At 32.0% G+C, this 19,104-nt stretch overlaps 2 protein-coding genes across 5 annotated transcripts; one reads left to right on the forward strand and one right to left on the reverse strand.

The window, feature by feature from the left end:
• The first annotated feature begins 4 nt into the window (after window positions 1-4).
• Window positions 5-9,838, forward strand: LOC123679813 (cytochrome P450 6k1-like). 2 transcript variants are annotated; one of them, XM_045617312.1, is made up of 5 exons: window positions 5-677; window positions 7,776-8,660; window positions 8,722-8,934; window positions 9,158-9,406; window positions 9,529-9,838. In XM_045617312.1, exons 2-5 carry the CDS (start codon window positions 7,799-7,801, stop codon window positions 9,696-9,698), a joined length of 1,494 nt encoding a protein of 497 aa, XP_045473268.1. In that variant the 5' UTR covers window positions 5-677; window positions 7,776-7,798; the 3' UTR covers window positions 9,699-9,838. The 2 variants fall into 2 exon arrangements, with proteins under 2 accessions (XP_045473268.1, XP_045473269.1); XM_045617313.1 differs by lacking the exon at window positions 5-677 and adding an exon at window positions 1,666-2,857.
• LOC123679811 (zinc finger protein 236-like) lies at window positions 9,696-19,082 on the reverse strand. Of its 3 annotated transcripts, none has more exons than XM_045617306.1 (15): window positions 18,671-19,082; window positions 18,186-18,612; window positions 17,966-18,097; window positions 17,753-17,908; window positions 16,424-16,981; window positions 16,061-16,188; window positions 15,196-15,260; window positions 14,984-15,140; window positions 13,764-13,998; window positions 13,196-13,534; window positions 11,305-12,111; window positions 10,881-11,079; window positions 10,547-10,779; window positions 10,016-10,425; window positions 9,696-9,893 (listed from the first exon to the last, which is right to left on the reverse strand). In XM_045617306.1, exons 1-15 carry the CDS (start codon window positions 18,859-18,861, stop codon window positions 9,851-9,853), a joined length of 4,080 nt encoding a protein of 1,359 aa, XP_045473262.1. In that variant the 5' UTR covers window positions 18,862-19,082; the 3' UTR covers window positions 9,696-9,850. The 3 variants fall into 3 exon arrangements, with proteins under 3 accessions (XP_045473262.1, XP_045473261.1, XP_045473263.1); XM_045617305.1 differs by having other exon boundaries at window positions 10,532-10,779; XM_045617307.1 differs by lacking the exon at window positions 18,671-19,082 and having other exon boundaries at window positions 10,532-10,779; window positions 17,966-18,108; window positions 18,186-18,319.
• Window positions 19,083-19,104: the final 22 nt, after the last annotated feature.

Here is a 19,104-nt window from a genome sequence, read left to right on the forward strand (position 1 = left end):
ATTTTGAAATGCACCCTAGAACTCAATTGTCCAAAGACCAACGATATTCAATTTAGTAATTAAGATATCGAAATTTGATCAAACGAAGACATTGAATGAAAACAAACTTAAATTTGAAATTTAAGGTATAGAGTACTTAAAGGAAAAGGGTTTTGGTCTTTTTGAATAATTGAAGAACAAGACGTTAGCATTCTACCCAAAAGTCGAAAATTCGATAATGTCGTCCTTAAATGTTCTCAAATGATAAGCAAAGGGAAATATTCGTTACCAAATTTACATCATACAAATTCTATCAAGATTGTATACTGGGATTTTCATAGGAAGCTCGCTCAAAGTATTATTGGCTAGTTTTTTATCGCTAAGTTGCCAAAATTGTCATCTATACTCAGAGGGATTTTTTATGTGTATTTTGAGATTAAGTACCTACAATTTAGTACAACACCATTTGAGCATTTTCTTTTTCTTCTTCTTTCCTTGGTTAGGGGAATTCTCCCTGCTTCTTGGCCTTGATTTCTATTCAGTAGATGAGGAAAACCAACTATGTCCCCATCTTCGATTATTTTAATACTCAAAAATAAGGATTCCGATGAATCGGCTGCATCATAATCAATGAAGGTACAGTCCATTGAAAAAGATGTACCTATCGAAGTCGATCTAAAGTGAAGATGATATTGACAGTCAGTGGCGTAGCTATTAAATTATTATTAGAGGGAACCAAACTACATAGGTGTACAAATTTGCTTCCGTCGTTTTTTTCCGAAATTCGAGGAATTTTTGTGAAAAACTAGTTATACACTTATGATTCAAAGTATTGTCCATCGCTGGCCATTACTTTCTCCCATCTTTCGGGCAGTGTACGAATCCCGCGTTGAAAAAACTGGTCATCTTTTATAGCGAACCAGCGAACTTCTTCATAAGACCGGAAGTGCTGGTCAGTCAGGACGTGTGCCATTGATCGAAATAAGTGATAGTTCGATGGAGCAACTTCTGGAGAATACGGCGAGTGGGGTAGGACTTTTCATTTTAACGTTTCCAAGTACCACTTTCGCAACATGGAGTCGAGCATTGTAATGTATCCAGTTGTATTGCCTTGTTGGTCTTATCAAATACTGAGCAAGACCTTGAAACCGTGATTATTCGGTATGACCGTCGACGTGGAAGCATGGTTGGGATTTTCAGATGATTTTCTGCTCTTGGGATTATCGTAATGAACCCATTTTTCGTTTCCAGTCACAATGCGATGCAGAAATCCCTTCCGTCTTTGCCACAGCAAGCAGCTGTTCACAAGCAAACAAACGCCGTTCAACATCTCTTGGCTTCAACTCATACACGCCACCGAATTTCCTTGTTTCTGAATCATTCCCATGACTTTCAGGTGTTTTGAAATTGCTTGTTGCATCACTCCCAATGAAACTGCCAATTCTTGTTGTTGCGTTTGACACGAGTCTTGATCAAGTAATGCCTCCAATACTGCATCATCGAAAACTGTCTCTTTTCCCCCGATATTCAGGTCTTCGACGTCAAAATCACTCTCGGCAAGTTCTTCCACCTATAGCGGCCGGACCATAGGTATTTGAGAGCATTCTATGAGCCTCAGCCGCAGATTGCATCAAATGATGAGAATTTGGCTCGTAAGCTGACATGTTTAATCGAGAATAACTTTATGATGCAGACACAAATCGACTAATATTTCGATGGCGTTATGTTCACAAATACCTATTTTTTTTGCCTACCACTTACCACTACAGCCATCTATTACAAAACGGCGGAAGCAATGTTGTACAACTAATAGGTGGGTTCATTTGGTGGTCACATGTTTTGATCGAATAGTTGTCAGAAGGGAAAAACGGTAAATGAAAAATGTTGGTCAGTATTATACGACATTTGACAAAGAAAATTAATCTAAAATTATTTAAAAAAAAACATGGTCAAATTGGTCGAATTGCTCTTCCAACTGTCAGACTATCCAGCATATCCTCCAGGTCTGGCCTCCAGTGATTACTGTATTTTTTCAGTCCTCAAAAGAATGTTCCAGGAAAAAGAATTGCCCAATAATGATAAATGATTTCCCAGGTTGAAACCTTTGACAAAACCACTACGGGGTGCAGTATCAATATTCTCAGTTGTTCTTGAGCAACGCACACGGTTTCGATTCTTCACATTACTAACTTGTCCCAAAAGCTCCAATATTTCCACCAGTTGCACTATTGCCGGCGGAGAAGGTGCTTTACAGTGATAAAGCACCCAAAAGGCTTAAATTTTGCAGGGTGGGACTACAAAATTTTCACCATTTTTGTAGTGAATTTCAACAATTTCAATTTTTAGTAATGGCCTAGTTTTTACTTCGCAATTGTCAAGAGATAACAGCTTCATTATAAGTAACAGTTGCCCAGATAATGAAATCTTTTATTGGAAAACCCTTTTTTCATTCATCAACTTCCGGTACTTTTTGACATACTTAGTCGAAGATTCAATAATCCTACTTACATTCATAAGTCTTGACTTAAGTCAATCAAATGGACCTATCCGAACTAAGTACTCCATTCCTCCTGCGCAAAGCTCCTCATACGGGAGAATGTTACGCCACTGAAAATGTTGACCTATTTCGTATTACAAAGTAGGATTCGCATGTCCGTACCACTTGATATTCTTAGCGGTGTTATTTGAATGATGTGGGGAGGGGGCTGACAAAAAGGGACTAAACAAGGCGTAAACAGGAATGATCAACCTGAATCAAGAAATAAATTGGTTTCTGAAATGAAACTGAAAGTCAGTTGACGTTGTGGAGTCTGCAGGGCAGAACATACGTGTTCGAAAGGTGTTCAAATAAGTACTTACATTTAAATATTTCTGAGAGGTGAGTTATTATTATAATATTCTCAATATATTTCACAACATATTGTGCAAAGATTTTTTTCGTCGAAATCTAGAGAATAAAAGTAATATCTAAAATTGTCTTTAAAAAAACATTTTCAAATTTTAACTAAATGAAACATGTTATTGAAATATGTGAATGTCGATGCACAAATGCATATACAGGGTTGTTCGCAAATTCTTCGTATTCCGAGATACGGGGTGTTAAAGTTTTTCTCAACAACTGACTATATGATTTTTACTCTCTATTTTTAGAAGAACAAAATGAAAGCGCCATAGAGATGATATTTCAAACTAAGAATCATTTTTTTGAGTTCCTCTTTCAATTTTTGTGACAAAAAATCTCTCATATGTTAGCGTAGTTACTAGTTATTGTATTGAAAAAGTGAAAAATAATTGTTATTAAGATATTTTTCTGCATAAAAATGACGACTCATAGGATAGCGATACGGAAAGAATTTTTGACAATTTTTTTAACAAATTTATTGAACAACTCAAAAATGATATGAAGCATTTGTGAACGAAAATGATATAGCAAAATCAGAATGTTATTATTTTTAATTTTGTCGCACTTATTCATTAACACCCTGTATATTTAAGAGTATGGCTGAACGTATTTTATCATGCCTTACGCTTATGAACACAACAAATTTTAAAAAATCGATCTAATGGTACTTACTAGAGATATACAGGGTGAGTCTTTGACTTGTACATATATTTCAACCGATGATTCCTGAGGTCAAAACAAACACTTTTTTCCTTCGGTAAAAGATTCATTTCATCAATAAAAAACTATATTCTGAAAATCATTTCCTTCGATTCCATTCCATTTGCGAGATATAACTAAATATTACAGTTTTTTATGGATTATTTTCAACAGCCTGTATCTTTTCAACCGAGCGGAATCGGAAAAATTGGAGCCCCCCCCCCGATAAAATTTTGCTGGCTCCCCTAAAATTGGACATACTAAGGCTAAAATAATTATAAGATCAGCAGAATTATAATTTTTGCGTATTATTTCGATTTACCTTGGCCCCCAAAAAAAAATCCAGCTTTCCCTTGGGCCTCCCTGTTTTTGAAAGCTGGCGTCGCCACTGATGCCAGATTGAAACTCCGTGCATAAATGTATGTTGTTAAAATACATTTTTTGATTACACCGTGATTCGCCGTGTGAAACTGAAACTTTGATGGTTTTTATAGTTTTGATAAAAAAATTATACTTTTCTAGCTCAAAGAAACTCTCTCAGCTATACCTTCAAAGGCAAAGCACAATAAAATCTCTCCGACAGACAAAAAGTATTCAATTAATCTTCTTTCATACAAAACATCAATATCCCACATCAATTCATACTTTACACAACAAAAAGGATCCCACCCTACTGGCCTTCACCTTAATAATATTCAATGTCTAGGTGAAGGACATTGATTATGAATTAAACCCAGATTATATACCCTCATGGATATCTAACTATTAAATTAATGAATCTCTATATAGGTTTTAATATTTTTTCATTGGATTCATGGATTTTCTATTCAGAGGTATACACATTATTTCATATATAAAAAAACAGCTTTTGAGCGCTCGTCTATTCATTCGCCTATTGCGATCTTGGAGATCACATACAGTTAGTATATCGAAAGATGAGGAGAGTGTTATCTGATCCTCCCGAAATTTAGCGTGAACATTGGAGATATTATTTTAAAATAACTTTTAAACAATCAAGCTACAATTTAGAAAAGTAGAACTTCTAAAATCGGTCGAAGAGTTCAAGAAAAAACGAACTACGTGGAGTTTTTGACGGTTACTCAATATTTTGCCGGAGTTTATGTATACAGGGTGAGTCTTTAACTTGTAGGTACATATATTTCAACCGAAGATTTCAGAGGTCAAAGAGGAAACTCTTTGTTCCTTCACCATTTTTTCCTCGGTTGAAAAGATACAGGATGTTGAAAATCCATACAAAAATGTAATTTTTGGTTATATCTCGCAAATGGAATGGAATCGAAGGAAATTATTTTCGCAATATGGTTTTTATTGATGTGATGAATGTTTTCCGAACATAAAATTCCATCAAAGTCCGGTTAACTCCAAAATGCCCGTTATATAAGTGAGGAAAAAAATCGAATCGGAAAATATAGTAAAGGAAAAAAATTTTTCTTTTGACCTCAGAAATCTTCGGTTGAAATGTATGTACAAGTCAAAGACTCCACTCTGTATATAAAGACTAAGTATTTGTAGTTCATTTTTTCTTGAACTCTTTGGCTGAATTTAGCAATTATTTTCTTCTGAATTCTAGCTTGATTCCTCGAGAATACAACTGTCCAGGATGCCGTCCTCAGTCACAGTTACTTCATTTATTGTTATATACAGGAGCGGACAAAAAGTGGAAAGTAATAAGCGTTTCTTCAGAAGACTGAAGATGTTTACGAAGCTCAGATGTTTTACCTCATCTTTTCTGAATATTTCCTCTTTTTATTAATTGCGATATCTTAATTTTTTTAATCCTTTATTGTCTAACAGGAGAAAACCCAATTACAAGACAATATTTTGTTATAATAATAATTTTTTTGTCAAATGTCAAAAAAAAACAATGAAGATCAACAAAAAAATAATGAGAAATAGAAATCAGGCTACCCAATACTATATTTTGAATTTTTTTTTCTAAGTCATGAAGATTAACAAAAATAATTAAAAGTACATAAATGAATTTTGAGAGAAATTAAATCACTGATATATGATGTTCCCGAGATACAATTAATTATAAGTGCACAAAAAACAATAATTTTTCAATACCTAAGTTCAATTTCGTCTCAAAGAATTCTAAAATTCATTATCGCAAATAATAAAGCAATACGACTCTGTATCGCAAATGGCTATGCTTTAAGGTTGCTTTTTGATGGTATATATCTGAATGCTCGTCTCGAATAATGATGAATATGAACGCGAATCTGAAATACGATTCCTTTTTTGTCTTCGGCATATATGGTATATTCAAACCTATGCTGATTGTGCAGAATATGAAACAAACTTTATTCAAGTTCAAAGAATACTAATGAGTGCTTGATAAAAATTGCAAATCGATGTGAGTTGAACAAATTGAAAAATAGAATTGAAAATACTACGTATTTGGACCACTTCGACATTTCAACTGAATAAGCTTTCAGAGATAGAAATTAATAAGTAGAAATTTCATTATATCACTAATATCTAATTTAAATTTTAAGTTAATATCTACCTGAATAAAGGATCTATTTTTACATCAAATTTCAACTCATTCTTTACCTCTTTTTCACTTCACAGTTTCTACATCAAAAATATTAATCTTGTACAACAATCGATTAAATGTTAGGCAAACCGTTGGAAGTATATACGGGGTGAGTCTTTGACTTGTATAGTAAATCCAAAGTCACTTGAACTAGTCCATAAAAACAGTTGGCAAGATGTCCCTTTGAAGTGGATAGCGAGATCCGCCAAATACCGGGATTCATTTGAAAGTATTATTAGGCAAAAAATTCACTGGCCTCAAAGGAATTTCTGGAAAATCGAAAAATTCAGGCTTCCTCCAAGTGAATTTGTATATACTATACCTACATATATTTCAACTGAAGATTTCTTAGGTCAAAGAAAACACTTTTTTCTTTCACCCTATATTTTTTCCGATTCAGCTCAGTTGAAAATCCATAAATATAAGTAATTTTTGGTTATATCTCGCAAATGGAATGCGGAATCAAAGAAAATGATTTTTGGACTTCAATGTCCGGTCAACTCCAGAATGTCAGCTATACTAAGTGAAAAAAATGTTCGAATCAGAAAAAATAGTAAAGGAAAAAAGTGTTTCTTTTGATCTCAGAGGAACCTTCGGTTGAAAAATGTACAAATCAAAGAGTCAAATAGGTACCACTTACGGCCCAATAATCTTACTTTTCAAGACAACTTTGAAAATCAGATGATAAGTATAGGTATACTCATTTATATGCACTGGCACATTACAAAAAAAAAAAACAATTTTGCGCGCAAAATATTTTTTACAGAGTTTGAATATACACCTGTGTGCATCTCATTAAATACATACACGGAATAAGTGGAGTTATAAGATACATAAGGCATCCTTAATTGTATACAGGGTGTTCCTAAATAATGTATATTTGTAGATGTGTATTTATCCTTCAAACCACATATTTACATTGAAATAAATTCGGCATAGGACCTATCACCAGAAAAAAATTGCAGGTACAGTGGAAAATGATAGATTCCTTGATGGATAATTTCAAGAAAAAGTCCTATAAACATGGGCCCGCAAACTCTTTGTTTTGGAGATACAGAATGTTTCTTGTAGTCCTACTCTTTTGTAATGATCATACCAGTTTATCGAATCTTTATAAATCTTCACTACAGATTGGGTAAATAAGTACCAGAAGTTATAATTAATTTATTCATCTCGTCAGCCTGTACTAACTGGATCTTCCTGAGGATAAGTAGAGAATTGATTCATTTGAAATTTTCTTCTTGATATCGGTAGCAGATACGACAAGAAACCGAAATCTGTAGTAGATTTTTCTGAACTACCAATCGCCCACCAAAAAAAAAATAAAATTTCTGGATGAAGAAAACTGGCACTGTTCCAAAAAAATATCAAAATTTTTATAGCACATGATGAAAACTTCAAATTTTAATCTATGCCCAATTTAATTCAAATATTTCGTGAAAGGAAGGTGCTATGAGGAAAAGACCTGAAAAAAATCAAATTTTAATTTCCTATGCAGAACCTTTTTTCTTAAAATAATCCGAAGAATCTGTCATTTTCGTATGCACCCCAATGTAGGAATTGTATAGTATTAACCCATAGCACCTTTATGTTTTTTCCTAATCCATGTATATTAATGAAAATAAATATTTCCAGAAAGACACCCTCAACTCCGCAACATGATTTGGATAGTACTTATCTCATTATGTCTTCTTCTATTCTATTATCGCACAGTCAGAACGTTCAGTTATTGGAAGCTAAAGAAAGTTCCTTTTCGGAGACCCCTTCCGATTTTTGGTAACATCATGAAAGTTGCTTTAGGACAACAACAGGTTGGCACAGCTATAAGGGAGATATACGATAGTTTTGACGAAAATGTTCCTTACTTTGGCATGTACATTCTGCACAAACCATTCTTAGTAATACGTAGCAAAGAATTAGCGAAAAAAATCCTGATCAAAGATTTTAACACTTTCCAAAACCGACCTCTGTACCACAATAAGGAAATAGATCCTATGGCTTCTAATGCCTTGTTTATTATGCGTGGTGAAGAGTGGAAAGGATTAAGAAATAAGTTGTCACCAATATATACAAGCGGAAAAATGAAGAAAATGATGCCTCTCATAACCAAAATTGCGGACCAAATGGAACTGTACGTAGACACTTTGACTGATGGGCAAGAGATTGATGTTAGAGATCTGGCAAATAGATACTCCCTAGATGTAATCTGCTCCTGTGCTTTCGGCATAAACTCCAATAGTCTTATACAGAAAGATAACGAAATAAAGAATACAGCGAACAAAATGTTGGATCTAAGAAGCATAAAAAGAAGTTTTGCCATCGGTTCCTATTTCTTCTGTCCTTTGATGGTGGAACTTTTCAAATTGACTTTTCTTGATAAAGAAAGCTCAGATTATTTTGTAGATATATTCAAAACTTCTTTCGAACAAAGAAAGAACTCCAAAGAGAAAAGGAATGACCTCATTGATTTGATGTACAAGATAAAACTCTCAGAATCTGAGGAAGACACATTTAAATTCGGTAAAAAATATCTCTATATCAGAAATATACAATTTACTATCATATGTTACATTGATTTCAGATGACTTCAAAATCTCAGCCCAAGCTCTTGTGTTCTTCACCGCTGGAAGTGAAACTACAGTTGGAACTTTATCTTTTTGTTTGTATGAATTAGCAATGAATCCATATATACAAAACACACTCAGGGACGAAATAAGAGAAAATATGGATTCCGAGGGAAATATTTCCTATGAGGCCTTGTTCGAAATGACATACTTAGATTTAGTAATAAAAGGTACGGTCTAATACTCATAATGTTCAAATACTGAAATATAAATTATTTCGGAATTATTACCATGTTCAAAGTCAAAACCAAATTAGATATTTTATCCATCACAAAATCTTTCCCTTCTAGATAAAAATTCTGCAAAAGATATTTCCCCTCTCAAACTGAAATGAAGTGTAATTCTCAAAATATAGATAATAATGTCAATTAATTTAATATTTTTACCTTTCAGAAACATTGAGGAAATATCCACTCACACACTTGCTTATGAGATATCCTGAGACAGATTATACATTTGAAGAGACAGGTTTACATCTGGAAAAAGGAACACCAGTTCTCCTGTCAATGACCTCTCTTCATTTCGATCAGAGGTACTTCCCTGACCCAGACAAATTCGATCCTGAAAGATTTAGAGGGGAAAAAGCAAAAGACTTGCAATATGTATATATGCCTTTTGGAGAGGGTCCAAGAAAGTGTATAGGTAATCATCTTATGAACAATTTTACTCACTACTTCATCTTGTAATTAATTTCGTCATACATGTTCAGCACTCAAATATATAAATAGTTTTTCAGTTAAATGATAAACAATTTTTATTTTTAGGTGATAGATTTGCACTATTGTCAATGAAAATAGCTGTCTTCATGTTCTTGAAAAAATTTGAAATAACACCATGCAATAAAACAGAAGTCCCAGTGAAACAAAGTAAAACGGCATTTTTTATCATTCCAGATTCAGGCAGTATTTTTTTGAATGTAAGAAAAATTGAATAAATTATAAATTATATATTAAAGCAGTATTTTTTGTCACAAAATATCAAATGCAGGACTAGTCCAGAATAATATATTTAAAAACAATAAACTATTAAAAATCATAAATTTATATTTAAAATATGAAAGAGAATAAATAATCTTCGTAGTCTCCTTTAAAAAATAAGCTGTGAGGATGTGTCAACTATTTGATGAACACTGAAAAAAAAATTATCCATAAGTATTATTATTGATAATTATAAACTACAAAGAATAGTTGAGTAAATAAATACATAAATTGTTATTTGGATTATTTTGTTAATAGAATGAAATAAATTTACCTTCTTAAGTGATCTTTCAACATATGGACTCCCGCTAAACTAATATCACAGAGGAAACAAGAATAAGATTCACTAGCTAAATGAGATTGTTGATGTTCAGTCAGTTCATTAATGGAAGAAAATGATGATCTGCAATGGTCGCACTCAAATTTCTTTGAATGTAATTGCACATGTTTGTAAAGGTCATCTGAAGTTTCAAACTCTCCTTGGCATATGTGGCAGACAAAATTTTCATCTGCGTTCTTTGAAATATTCTCTACAAAATATTCATCTTCCATATCCACCAAATCTTCAACACTTTCTGAACAGGCTAAATCATCTATTTCTTGAAGGAAGATATTAGGGCTTTGTAGTTGTAAAAGTGTTTGATCGATTTGAACTGAATCTGAGGGGGGTTCAGCAAAATCCATCTAAAAACATTCACTACTTATTTTTCATATACAAGGGTTGATCAAAAATTACTTATTATTATTAAACTGTTATATGCTAAAGATAAAATTTGTAAAAAGTAATTACTTGTATTTTTGGTACCTGAATTTCACAATATCTGGAAATATCATCTTGTTCTGAATTTTGGTGTTCACTGACAGCTTCATTAACAGCCATATCCACTGCTGCTGCAAGAATATTTGTTATTTTTTTAGCTTTGCTCTGTTTCACTTTTTTTCCTTGATTATTGAGGTGAATTTTCTTCTCGTGACATTTCCTATGGGCGATAGTTCTGAAGTGTTGTTCACAATAGTTGCACTTATGAGGTTTAGCACCTTAAAAAAATTATTGTTGATTTATTTTCAACATGATTCAAATAAATTTATAATTTTGTGTACCTGATAATAAATTAATACTAATCTACAATTATGCTTACCAGTATGTACATGCATATGTAGCTTTTTACTAGACAAAGAAGTGAAAAAGGAATTGCAGACTTCACAAACAAATTTTTTGGCAGCACTTGGATCATGTGTTTTGAAATGGAATTCTAAGGTAGATTTCAAACTAAACTTCTTATCACACTGATCACATGCAAATGGTTTTTCTCCTGTATGAGTTCTCAAATGACGGCCCTAAAAATTAAAGGAGGAATTAATATGAAAGTCTTGAGAGTTTTATGTCTATGATTCATCATTCTGAAATTATTTCTTTCATTCTATCCTCATATTTTTCCAATAATATTCTTATTTATCATGAAAAAGTTAAAACATAATAAATAAGTCAATACGTCTATTTCGTGAAGTTTTTCATAAGTGGGAAGAATAAAAGTAGAAAATTTAAAATTTTTTTTGACTTACTAAATCAGATGGTTTTCTGAACCCTTTGGTACAAAATTTACACATATGTAAACCATTTTCCTGGTGTGAATTAACATGTTTCATGTAGACACCTCTATTACTGAATTCCTTTTCGCAATAAACACATTTTAAGAATCGCTTAACAGTTTTTTTTGATTTGTCATTAACATCATCAGCATCTATATTTCCATTATCACATTTTGGGTTTAATTCTTCATTAAGTTTTTCACACGGAGCAGACACATAATTTTTTTTTAAAATAGATTTCAAGCATATATGTCTTAGATAGATTTCCATTGAATCGAACATTTTTTTGCATTCCATACAATGGATCATATTTAAATTAACAGCTTCCTGAGTTTCGGTGGTAACATCGAGTAACTGAAGACTACATCCAGCATTGGAGTTGGTTTTATTTACATCTTCTCTAAATGTATCACCTGTAGAGTCTATCACATTTATTGCATCAGAATTCAGTTCTGAAGGGGTGTCAAAATTTATTTGTGTACTTGGATATAATGAAATATTGTTGGAAAGAAAATTATCTCCTATATCATTTTGTATGCAAGTTTCTGAAGAATCTAGAGTAGGATTGATTATCTGATTACTGATCAATAATGATCTAGTTTTTGTTGAACTGAGAACAGGATCAAAATTTTCACTTAAGTCATCACAAGAGCGGGCTTCTGCACCCATTACATTTTCTACATTAGGCAATGAATTAACATTGAGATTTTGTATGTTTAAAACAATGGAAGGTTGTTCATTATTATCATTTATTGAATTTATTATGACAGCATCATTGGTCTGAAAAAAAATTCACATTATTAATGACACTTCATATGTCCTTTTCACTATTGGTAAATGAACCGATAACGAGCTCTACTCAAATTCAGATCATCTATAAGCCAAACTTGATTTTGATGACCTGTTAAATTAGGTGTTTTCCATAATGTAATAAACATAGAGTATACGCAATTTTTACATGTCCCCAACATGGTTAGAATACGTTGTCGGATTGTGATATATTTTCAAATCCACAATTTTAGTATATCATTATGAATGTTTATTATACTGAATGAAATATATTCATCTAAGTGATTTCTGATTAAATATGCAAATTCGAATATTTGCAATCAGATATTTTTCCTGATTGGCAAATTTTTAATAAGCAGAATATTTATTATTGTCTGTATCTACCTGAAATCCAAGATTTGGCAACTTTTGCTCTCCTATTGTCATTGGTTGTTTCAGCTTGTTTGGCGAGCTTCAAGTTTGTTTTCCGAATGTCTGATATATTTAGGTATTTATTTCAATATATTTTGAGTTAATATGAAACGCTGATTCACTATGGGACATAAGAAATGCGTTCTTTGTGGAGAAACTCGCGAGTTGAGTAAAATATCGTTTCACTGATATGTTTTCATTTCCGCGCGCTTCATGTCAAATTTGATAGTTCATGTTGGGGACAAAATTTGGTTACTGAAAATGACATATGCTCCCTCTATCTATGTTTATTACTCTGAGGTGTTTTAAGATATTATGTTATGTGACAGTTTGACGACAAATATAAATAATTCTCCCGAATTTCAGATTTTTTACCTTTCATTTTGTTTGTGAAATGAATTTCTACTTGAGATTGAATCTATGTCATAAGTTTGTCTCTTATTTTATAACTCAACTGAGTTGCTTGAAGAAAACACCACTCCTCCTGCGGATGAATTTGTTTCCAAACTGAATTTCATTATAAAATACATACCTCTAAGATAAATTTCATTAGACTATTTTACAAGCAAAATGTAAGATGAAAAATCCGAAATCTTCGAAAGACTCATTCGTAAATTCAAACACCTGTGGTATTACTACTGAATATCTCATTGAATTCACTCACCTGTAGATCGAACTGGGAAAGGAAATAATTATTCAATACCTCTCCATTTTGTAATTCTGGACAACTCACCAAAATGGTTTGGAGATTTTGATTCTGGCCAGAATCTAAAAGTGAGGGTGAATCTGTAACTGTTGTTGGTTGATCAATAGTTTGCACTGATTCTAATACTGAATTAATTATTTCTCTATTTTCCTGCTGTATGCCAAGAAAATCATCAAAAACGACACTATTTGTATTTTCTCTCAATAATGTTGTTTTATGTGATAATTCATTCGAGGAGTTATTCGTAGAAGGATTTTCTGCAGCAATGAGGGTATTGCTCTCCTGATGCACTCCATTCTGAAAAGAATTCATGAATGTTGACGTGAAACAATATTTTAAGAAATACAGGGTGTTCCTTAATTGAAGGTACATTAGAAAATGAGACATTGTTCAGATGATTTTTTTTTTCTTGAAATTATCCAAAGAATCTCTAATTTTTGTTCGTACCTCCAATACAGGAATATCTTGTATACCAAAGTATAATATTGTAACTCAAAATATTGGATGTTTTTATTTTATTGTTCACCTGATCTTCACTAAAATTTCCATGAGTATCAATATGTTTTCTGCAAGTTACTAATTCTTTATATCTTTTCGAGCAATATGGACATTCATATGGCTTTGTCTCATCATGTGTCGAATAATGACGTTTCAATAAAGATTGTTTCATGAAACTTTTGTTGCACAAATCGCAACTGAAATTTTTGAGAGCTGTATGGGATTTCATATGCTTGTTTAAAGTATAGGCAGAGATGAATAATCTGAAAAATATTGAAAGATTATTAAAATAAAATGATATAATGAAAAAAATTGGTTGAAATGCATCCACCATCCCTTAGCTATGTAATGAAAGGCAGGGTTGCATTGTAAGATATTTTCCGCCAAATTTGGGGATTTTTGGAGAATTCATGAGGTATATTTTGAAGCTTCTACTTTCCACTGGGGTTTTTGGGGATAAAAAGTCAAATAATTAGAATGTTTTGGTCAATAGCTAGGCTTACTATAGCTTTTTTATCTCTACTTTTCTTTGATGCCACTGTAGAAAGAGCACTCTCTATAGTCAACATTTTCTAGGGTAAACCAAGAGATTGATTATCAATTACCAGCACAGATAATTTGACTGAAAATCGCATATGCCCTTTAAAATCATCGAAAAGTTGTTGTACCAACCAGAAACTTCTTATTCGTTGCTTGCTCTATCTATGCTGTGGGCAATATCATACAAATTCCGGTTTTTCAAAATTGAACAAAAAATTCAAAAAATGAGAGCATTTTGGCAACCAGTTGATAATGTTGATTTAATGGTAAATCTAAGAAAACAGTCTGGCAACGCAGCTGAAAAATGTTTTATGACGTTATAGCACTGTTAGCATTTATATGTTGAGTTATTTTCAAACTTCAATTCAATATGGAGACTTTGAGTATTGTTGTTAGCATTTGAATACCTACATAATGCTACAAAAAAATCTGGTAGATTTTTTGAAAAATATGGCAATTGTGTGAATATATTAGGCATTATTTTTCCAATGAAACAACATGGCAACACTGATGAGAGGGCAGTGATCCATTGAGTATGGATAATTCAGAATCATCTTGATGACTCCTAAACTCTGTTTGTATATTCACCCTCACCCAGTGGAATACCCTATGGATCTATCGATTATAAAGTGAATTAAGTTATCGAAAATATTCAGGGAAAAAAATGAGGACTATTTCATATTTTGTGTAAAATAAACAAAATTTTACCTTGAACAGGTCTCACACTTGTGTGTTTTTTCTCCAGTGTGTAGCCGCATATGCCGTTTTAGACTCATTTTTCTCAAAAAAGATGATGAACATGATTGGCATTTGAATGGTTTATCAGAAATAACTTTTTTTCTTTTAAAAGGTGAGATTAAAAAAGCTGAAAAAGAACATCACATAACACTATGAACTTTCTTATGGGTATGTAAACATACCTTCAGTATTCTGACATTCTTCTTGCTCTGAGTTCTTTTTATGAATAGAGTCTGCCTGATGCTTCCTGAAAGAATAGTTATTTATAATACAAGTGCAGAAGGCATTGAGAATGAGCCTTCTGTACGAGTATTATACATTATTTTCTCTAATTCATTGCATTTTCATTGAAATTAATGAAATATTTCCATAAATATATTTTAGTGATTTTTGCATTGAAAAATAATGGTTGGCAGAACTGATTTCTTTAAGGCAAATTGATGAATTGACAGATAAAGCCGTGGCGGAAAGTTCGGAGTACCAACATAGAATAATAAAATATAACCATGAAAACTGTGCGTTTCTGATATATTCTCGCACGATTTTGTTCTACAAGATGTGGAAGAATGAACGGAATAACCACAGAATTAGAGTAAAACATATTCTATGTTTTATATTTCATACTGAAATAGCAAGCTCGGTATTTTTGTTTCTTTTAGATATCAAAGTTACATACAGAGTTTACATCATTACACTTGTGCTGAACATACTAACAACGCTTCAGCACTATCTTTTCTTGTTTGATAGGAATTAAATTGAAATATCAAGGATAAATTATAAAAATATGGAAAAACCCTCCAATAATATTTTTCTTCAAAGTAGAATACTGGAGCATGTTTTCTTCATAAGAAAATTGAAAAATCAAAACAGGTTTCATTTCTATTTTTTTAGACAATAATAATAATATGATTTACTAGAATGATTTCAGAAAATTGAAACATTTAAAAATTGACAACTATAAAGAAGACAATGGAGAACAAAATTCAATATGGATAGATGTTGATATTTCCATTGTAACCAAAATGTCACTTCATAGTTTTTTATTACCTTGTATGAGCTCTCCATACTTTGAGAGAAAAAATAACTTTCGAACAGTTAGAGCATTTTTTCCCTTTATGTATTTGCATATGTCCTTGAAGTGTTGATTTTAATGCGAATGATCTACCACAGTGGCACTAAAACAAATTTGAATCAGCTAAATCACTAATGGACATACTAAGGTCAAGTTACTAGACTTTTATCCCCATAATCTTTACTTGCATTTAACTCTGATAACGAACATAAGAAAAGTTAACACATTAAATGCAAATAAGAAGTCTGTGAATAGTTGTGTAGTTACTTTAACCAAAACTAAGTCAAATGGAAACTCAAAATATTTCACATCCTGATGGATAATCAATAGAAATTCACCTTGAATGGTTTTTCTTTGGTGTGGGTCCTTATATGACGAATTAGATCTGAGGGTTTCTTATATGCCTTATCACAGTAAGAACAAATGTAAACCTTATTGGGACCTTCATATTTCTGAATAAGAGAATATACTTTATAGTTTTCGGTTTTATTGACATTGGAGATGCCTGGCTTTTGAGAGGTATCAAACACTGAAGGATTTTTATTACTGCCTCCTGTTTCTGATTCTACATTATTTCCACCTAATTGTTTTTCTAGATTCTTCAATTGATCAATAACTGTAGTTATAGTGATAGGGCTAGTGTCTGCATGGAATTTCCTCATGTGTCCATTCAATGAGGCTACTCTCTTAAAAATGCTATGACACTCAGGGCATTTGAAAGTTTTCTCTCCTTCTGACGTAGCAGTATGTGTTTTTTGAACATGTACTTTCAAATTGCACTTCTGATAGAACTTGGCTGGACATAATGTACAGGAGAATGGTTTTATACCAGTATGTTTGGATAGATGAATTTGCAGGGTTCCTTTTTGAGAGAAGCCTTTTGAACAAATTTGACACTGAAAAATAGTGAATTTAATGAGTAATATTTTGCATTATTATAATTGAATCAGAGCATAAGAACCTTCAATATATATCACATAATACTTGAGTCTTTATTGGCTAATTACCTTGCATAAATAAGCAACGTTAATATAACATTGTATGAAGAATGTTTTTTTATAAAATGATTATGTCAAATGCCGATAGACAAGTCAGAGTAACTAAGTATAACCAAGAAGATGAGTATAAATTTTGTTTTAGTACTTCCCCCAATCTTTAGAGAACATTAATAAATATTTGATGAACTGGTATAACCATTACAAAAAATAGGACTACAAGAAACACCCTGTATCTCGAAAACAAAGTATTGGCATGCCTATGCTGCCATGCTTAGCGAGAATGCTCTAACTGAAATTTTCACTTTTGGGCTTCTCGTTTCTATGGGGGTTCTTGAATTATCGTGTAAACATAAAATACGACAATTCAACTATGTAATTAGTTTGAAAAATGAAAATACCAACAGCAAAAATTTCAAATACGGCATTCTCACTCAGTACAGCAGTATGTTTGTAGAACTTTTAATTCTTAAAATTATCCAATGAATTTCCCATTTTCCTTTGAACCTCTAATTTAGGAACACCCTGTATACTTAGTACAGTGAGGATATGTGGTTTTATTGTTTCTGCCTTTTTTCACTTCATTTTTACAAGAAAGGTTCATTTAACACCGAATTTAAAACTTTTTGTTAGAGTATAACTACTAAAAAAAATTGATAAACAAACACTCACCACAAATGGACGTTCACCATTATGAATACGTAAATGTCTTTCTAATAGAGACAACTTAGGAAAAGATTTACCACAAACTTTACAACAATGCTTGAGTTTTCTTTGTTTAACATGATTTTTTGTTGTTTTTCTCCCATTGAACACAAGTTTTTTCACCTATAACAGTTAGAGATGAAGTTTGAATATGTGCTATTAATTGTGATATCCTCAAACCTTCATATGACAGATTATATGTTCTTTCAATAGAGCTGGAGTCTCAAATTCTACTTTACAATAGTTACATATTAATCCCTCCTTATTGTTAGACTGTATAGAATGTGTTTTAATGTGTTTTTTCAATTCCACCTAAAAAGAAACTTTTAGTTCAGTGAAGGACATATCTTATAGGAGAATATACATAATAACAATTCCCTCAATTGAAAAGCAAACTAACCATATTATAAAATTCAGATGCACATTCTGGACATGAAAATAATTCCTCAACTTGGTGAATAGCTAGATGAGATTTCAAACTAGCTTTTCTTTGAAAGGATAATTCACATATAGGACAAACCAATGAATTTCCATGTATAGCCATATGCACTCTATAATTATTTTCAAAATTGAAACCAATATTACAAATAGCACAGTTGAAAGTCTTATCGTTCAGATGAGTCATTATGTGCTTTTTATATAAATTTTCTTTGCTGAAGGATTTGTTACATTTGGAGCATTCAAATTCATTTTTGTTTTGGTGGGTTTTTTCATGTATCATATATAAATTTATATCACTAAAAACATCCCCGCAAAAAGAGCATTTAATCCAGGTATATCCTTCCAGCAAATTTTCCACTTCATTATTCGAATATACAGGTGGTTCACTGCAATTTTATAGTTAGAATTAATATACAATAAAATCAAACGTGTTTATTCACTCACAGTAAATTTTCGCCATCGATATTTGCATTTCCTTCTATGTTATGTACAACAGATACATTTTTGAGATTTTTTTGACTACAAGTTTCAGTAATATATAAATTGGGGAGATAACCAGTAAACTGATTTGGGAGGAAATGGTTAGATTCATCATTATTCGCAGAAAGTACAATATATGTGTTCGAATGTTCCATTATAAATTCAATGAGTAAAATTCGTCGTCAACAAAATTATTTTGAATTCACATTAGTGATAATGTTCAACCTAATCTCAAAACATCTCATAACAAACTTATTTATTGTTTCATGACAGTTTGAATTAACCCCAAAAATGCAAAAACAATCACAGAATCAAACAACTACATTTTTGATAAAACCACATGAAACTATAAAAGCCTTATTTCCTACTTGAATATCTGGACATGCAGTTGTATTTAC

This window comes from Harmonia axyridis, chromosome 5 (assembly GCF_914767665.1).
Source record: "Harmonia axyridis chromosome 5, icHarAxyr1.1, whole genome shotgun sequence".
Lineage (NCBI taxonomy): Eukaryota > Metazoa > Arthropoda > Insecta > Coleoptera > Coccinellidae > Harmonia > Harmonia axyridis.

Excerpts from the sequence above, each read along its gene's own strand:
- LOC123679813 (XM_045617312.1), top strand. The coding sequence starts at position 7,799 with ATGATTTGGATAGTACTTATCTCATTATGTCTTCTTCTATTCTATTAT. Across the intron at positions 8,661-8,721 it reads GGAAGACACATTTAAATTCG|ATGACTTCAAAATCTCAGCC; the intron begins GTAAAAAATATC and ends CATTGATTTCAG. Across the intron at positions 8,935-9,157 it reads CTTAGATTTAGTAATAAAAG|AAACATTGAGGAAATATCCA; the intron begins GTACGGTCTAAT and ends TTTACCTTTCAG.
- LOC123679811 (XM_045617305.1), bottom strand. The coding sequence starts at position 18,861 with ATGGAACATTCGAACACATATATTGTACTTTCTGCGAATAATGATGAA. Across the intron at positions 13,999-14,983 it reads AAGTGTGAGACCTGTTCAAG|ATTATTCATCTCTGCCTATA; the intron begins GTAAAATTTTGT and ends AATATTTTTCAG. Across the intron at positions 10,426-10,531 it reads TTCAGGTACCAAAAATACAA|ATGGATTTTGCTGAACCCCC; the intron begins GTAATTACTTTT and ends GAATGTTTTTAG.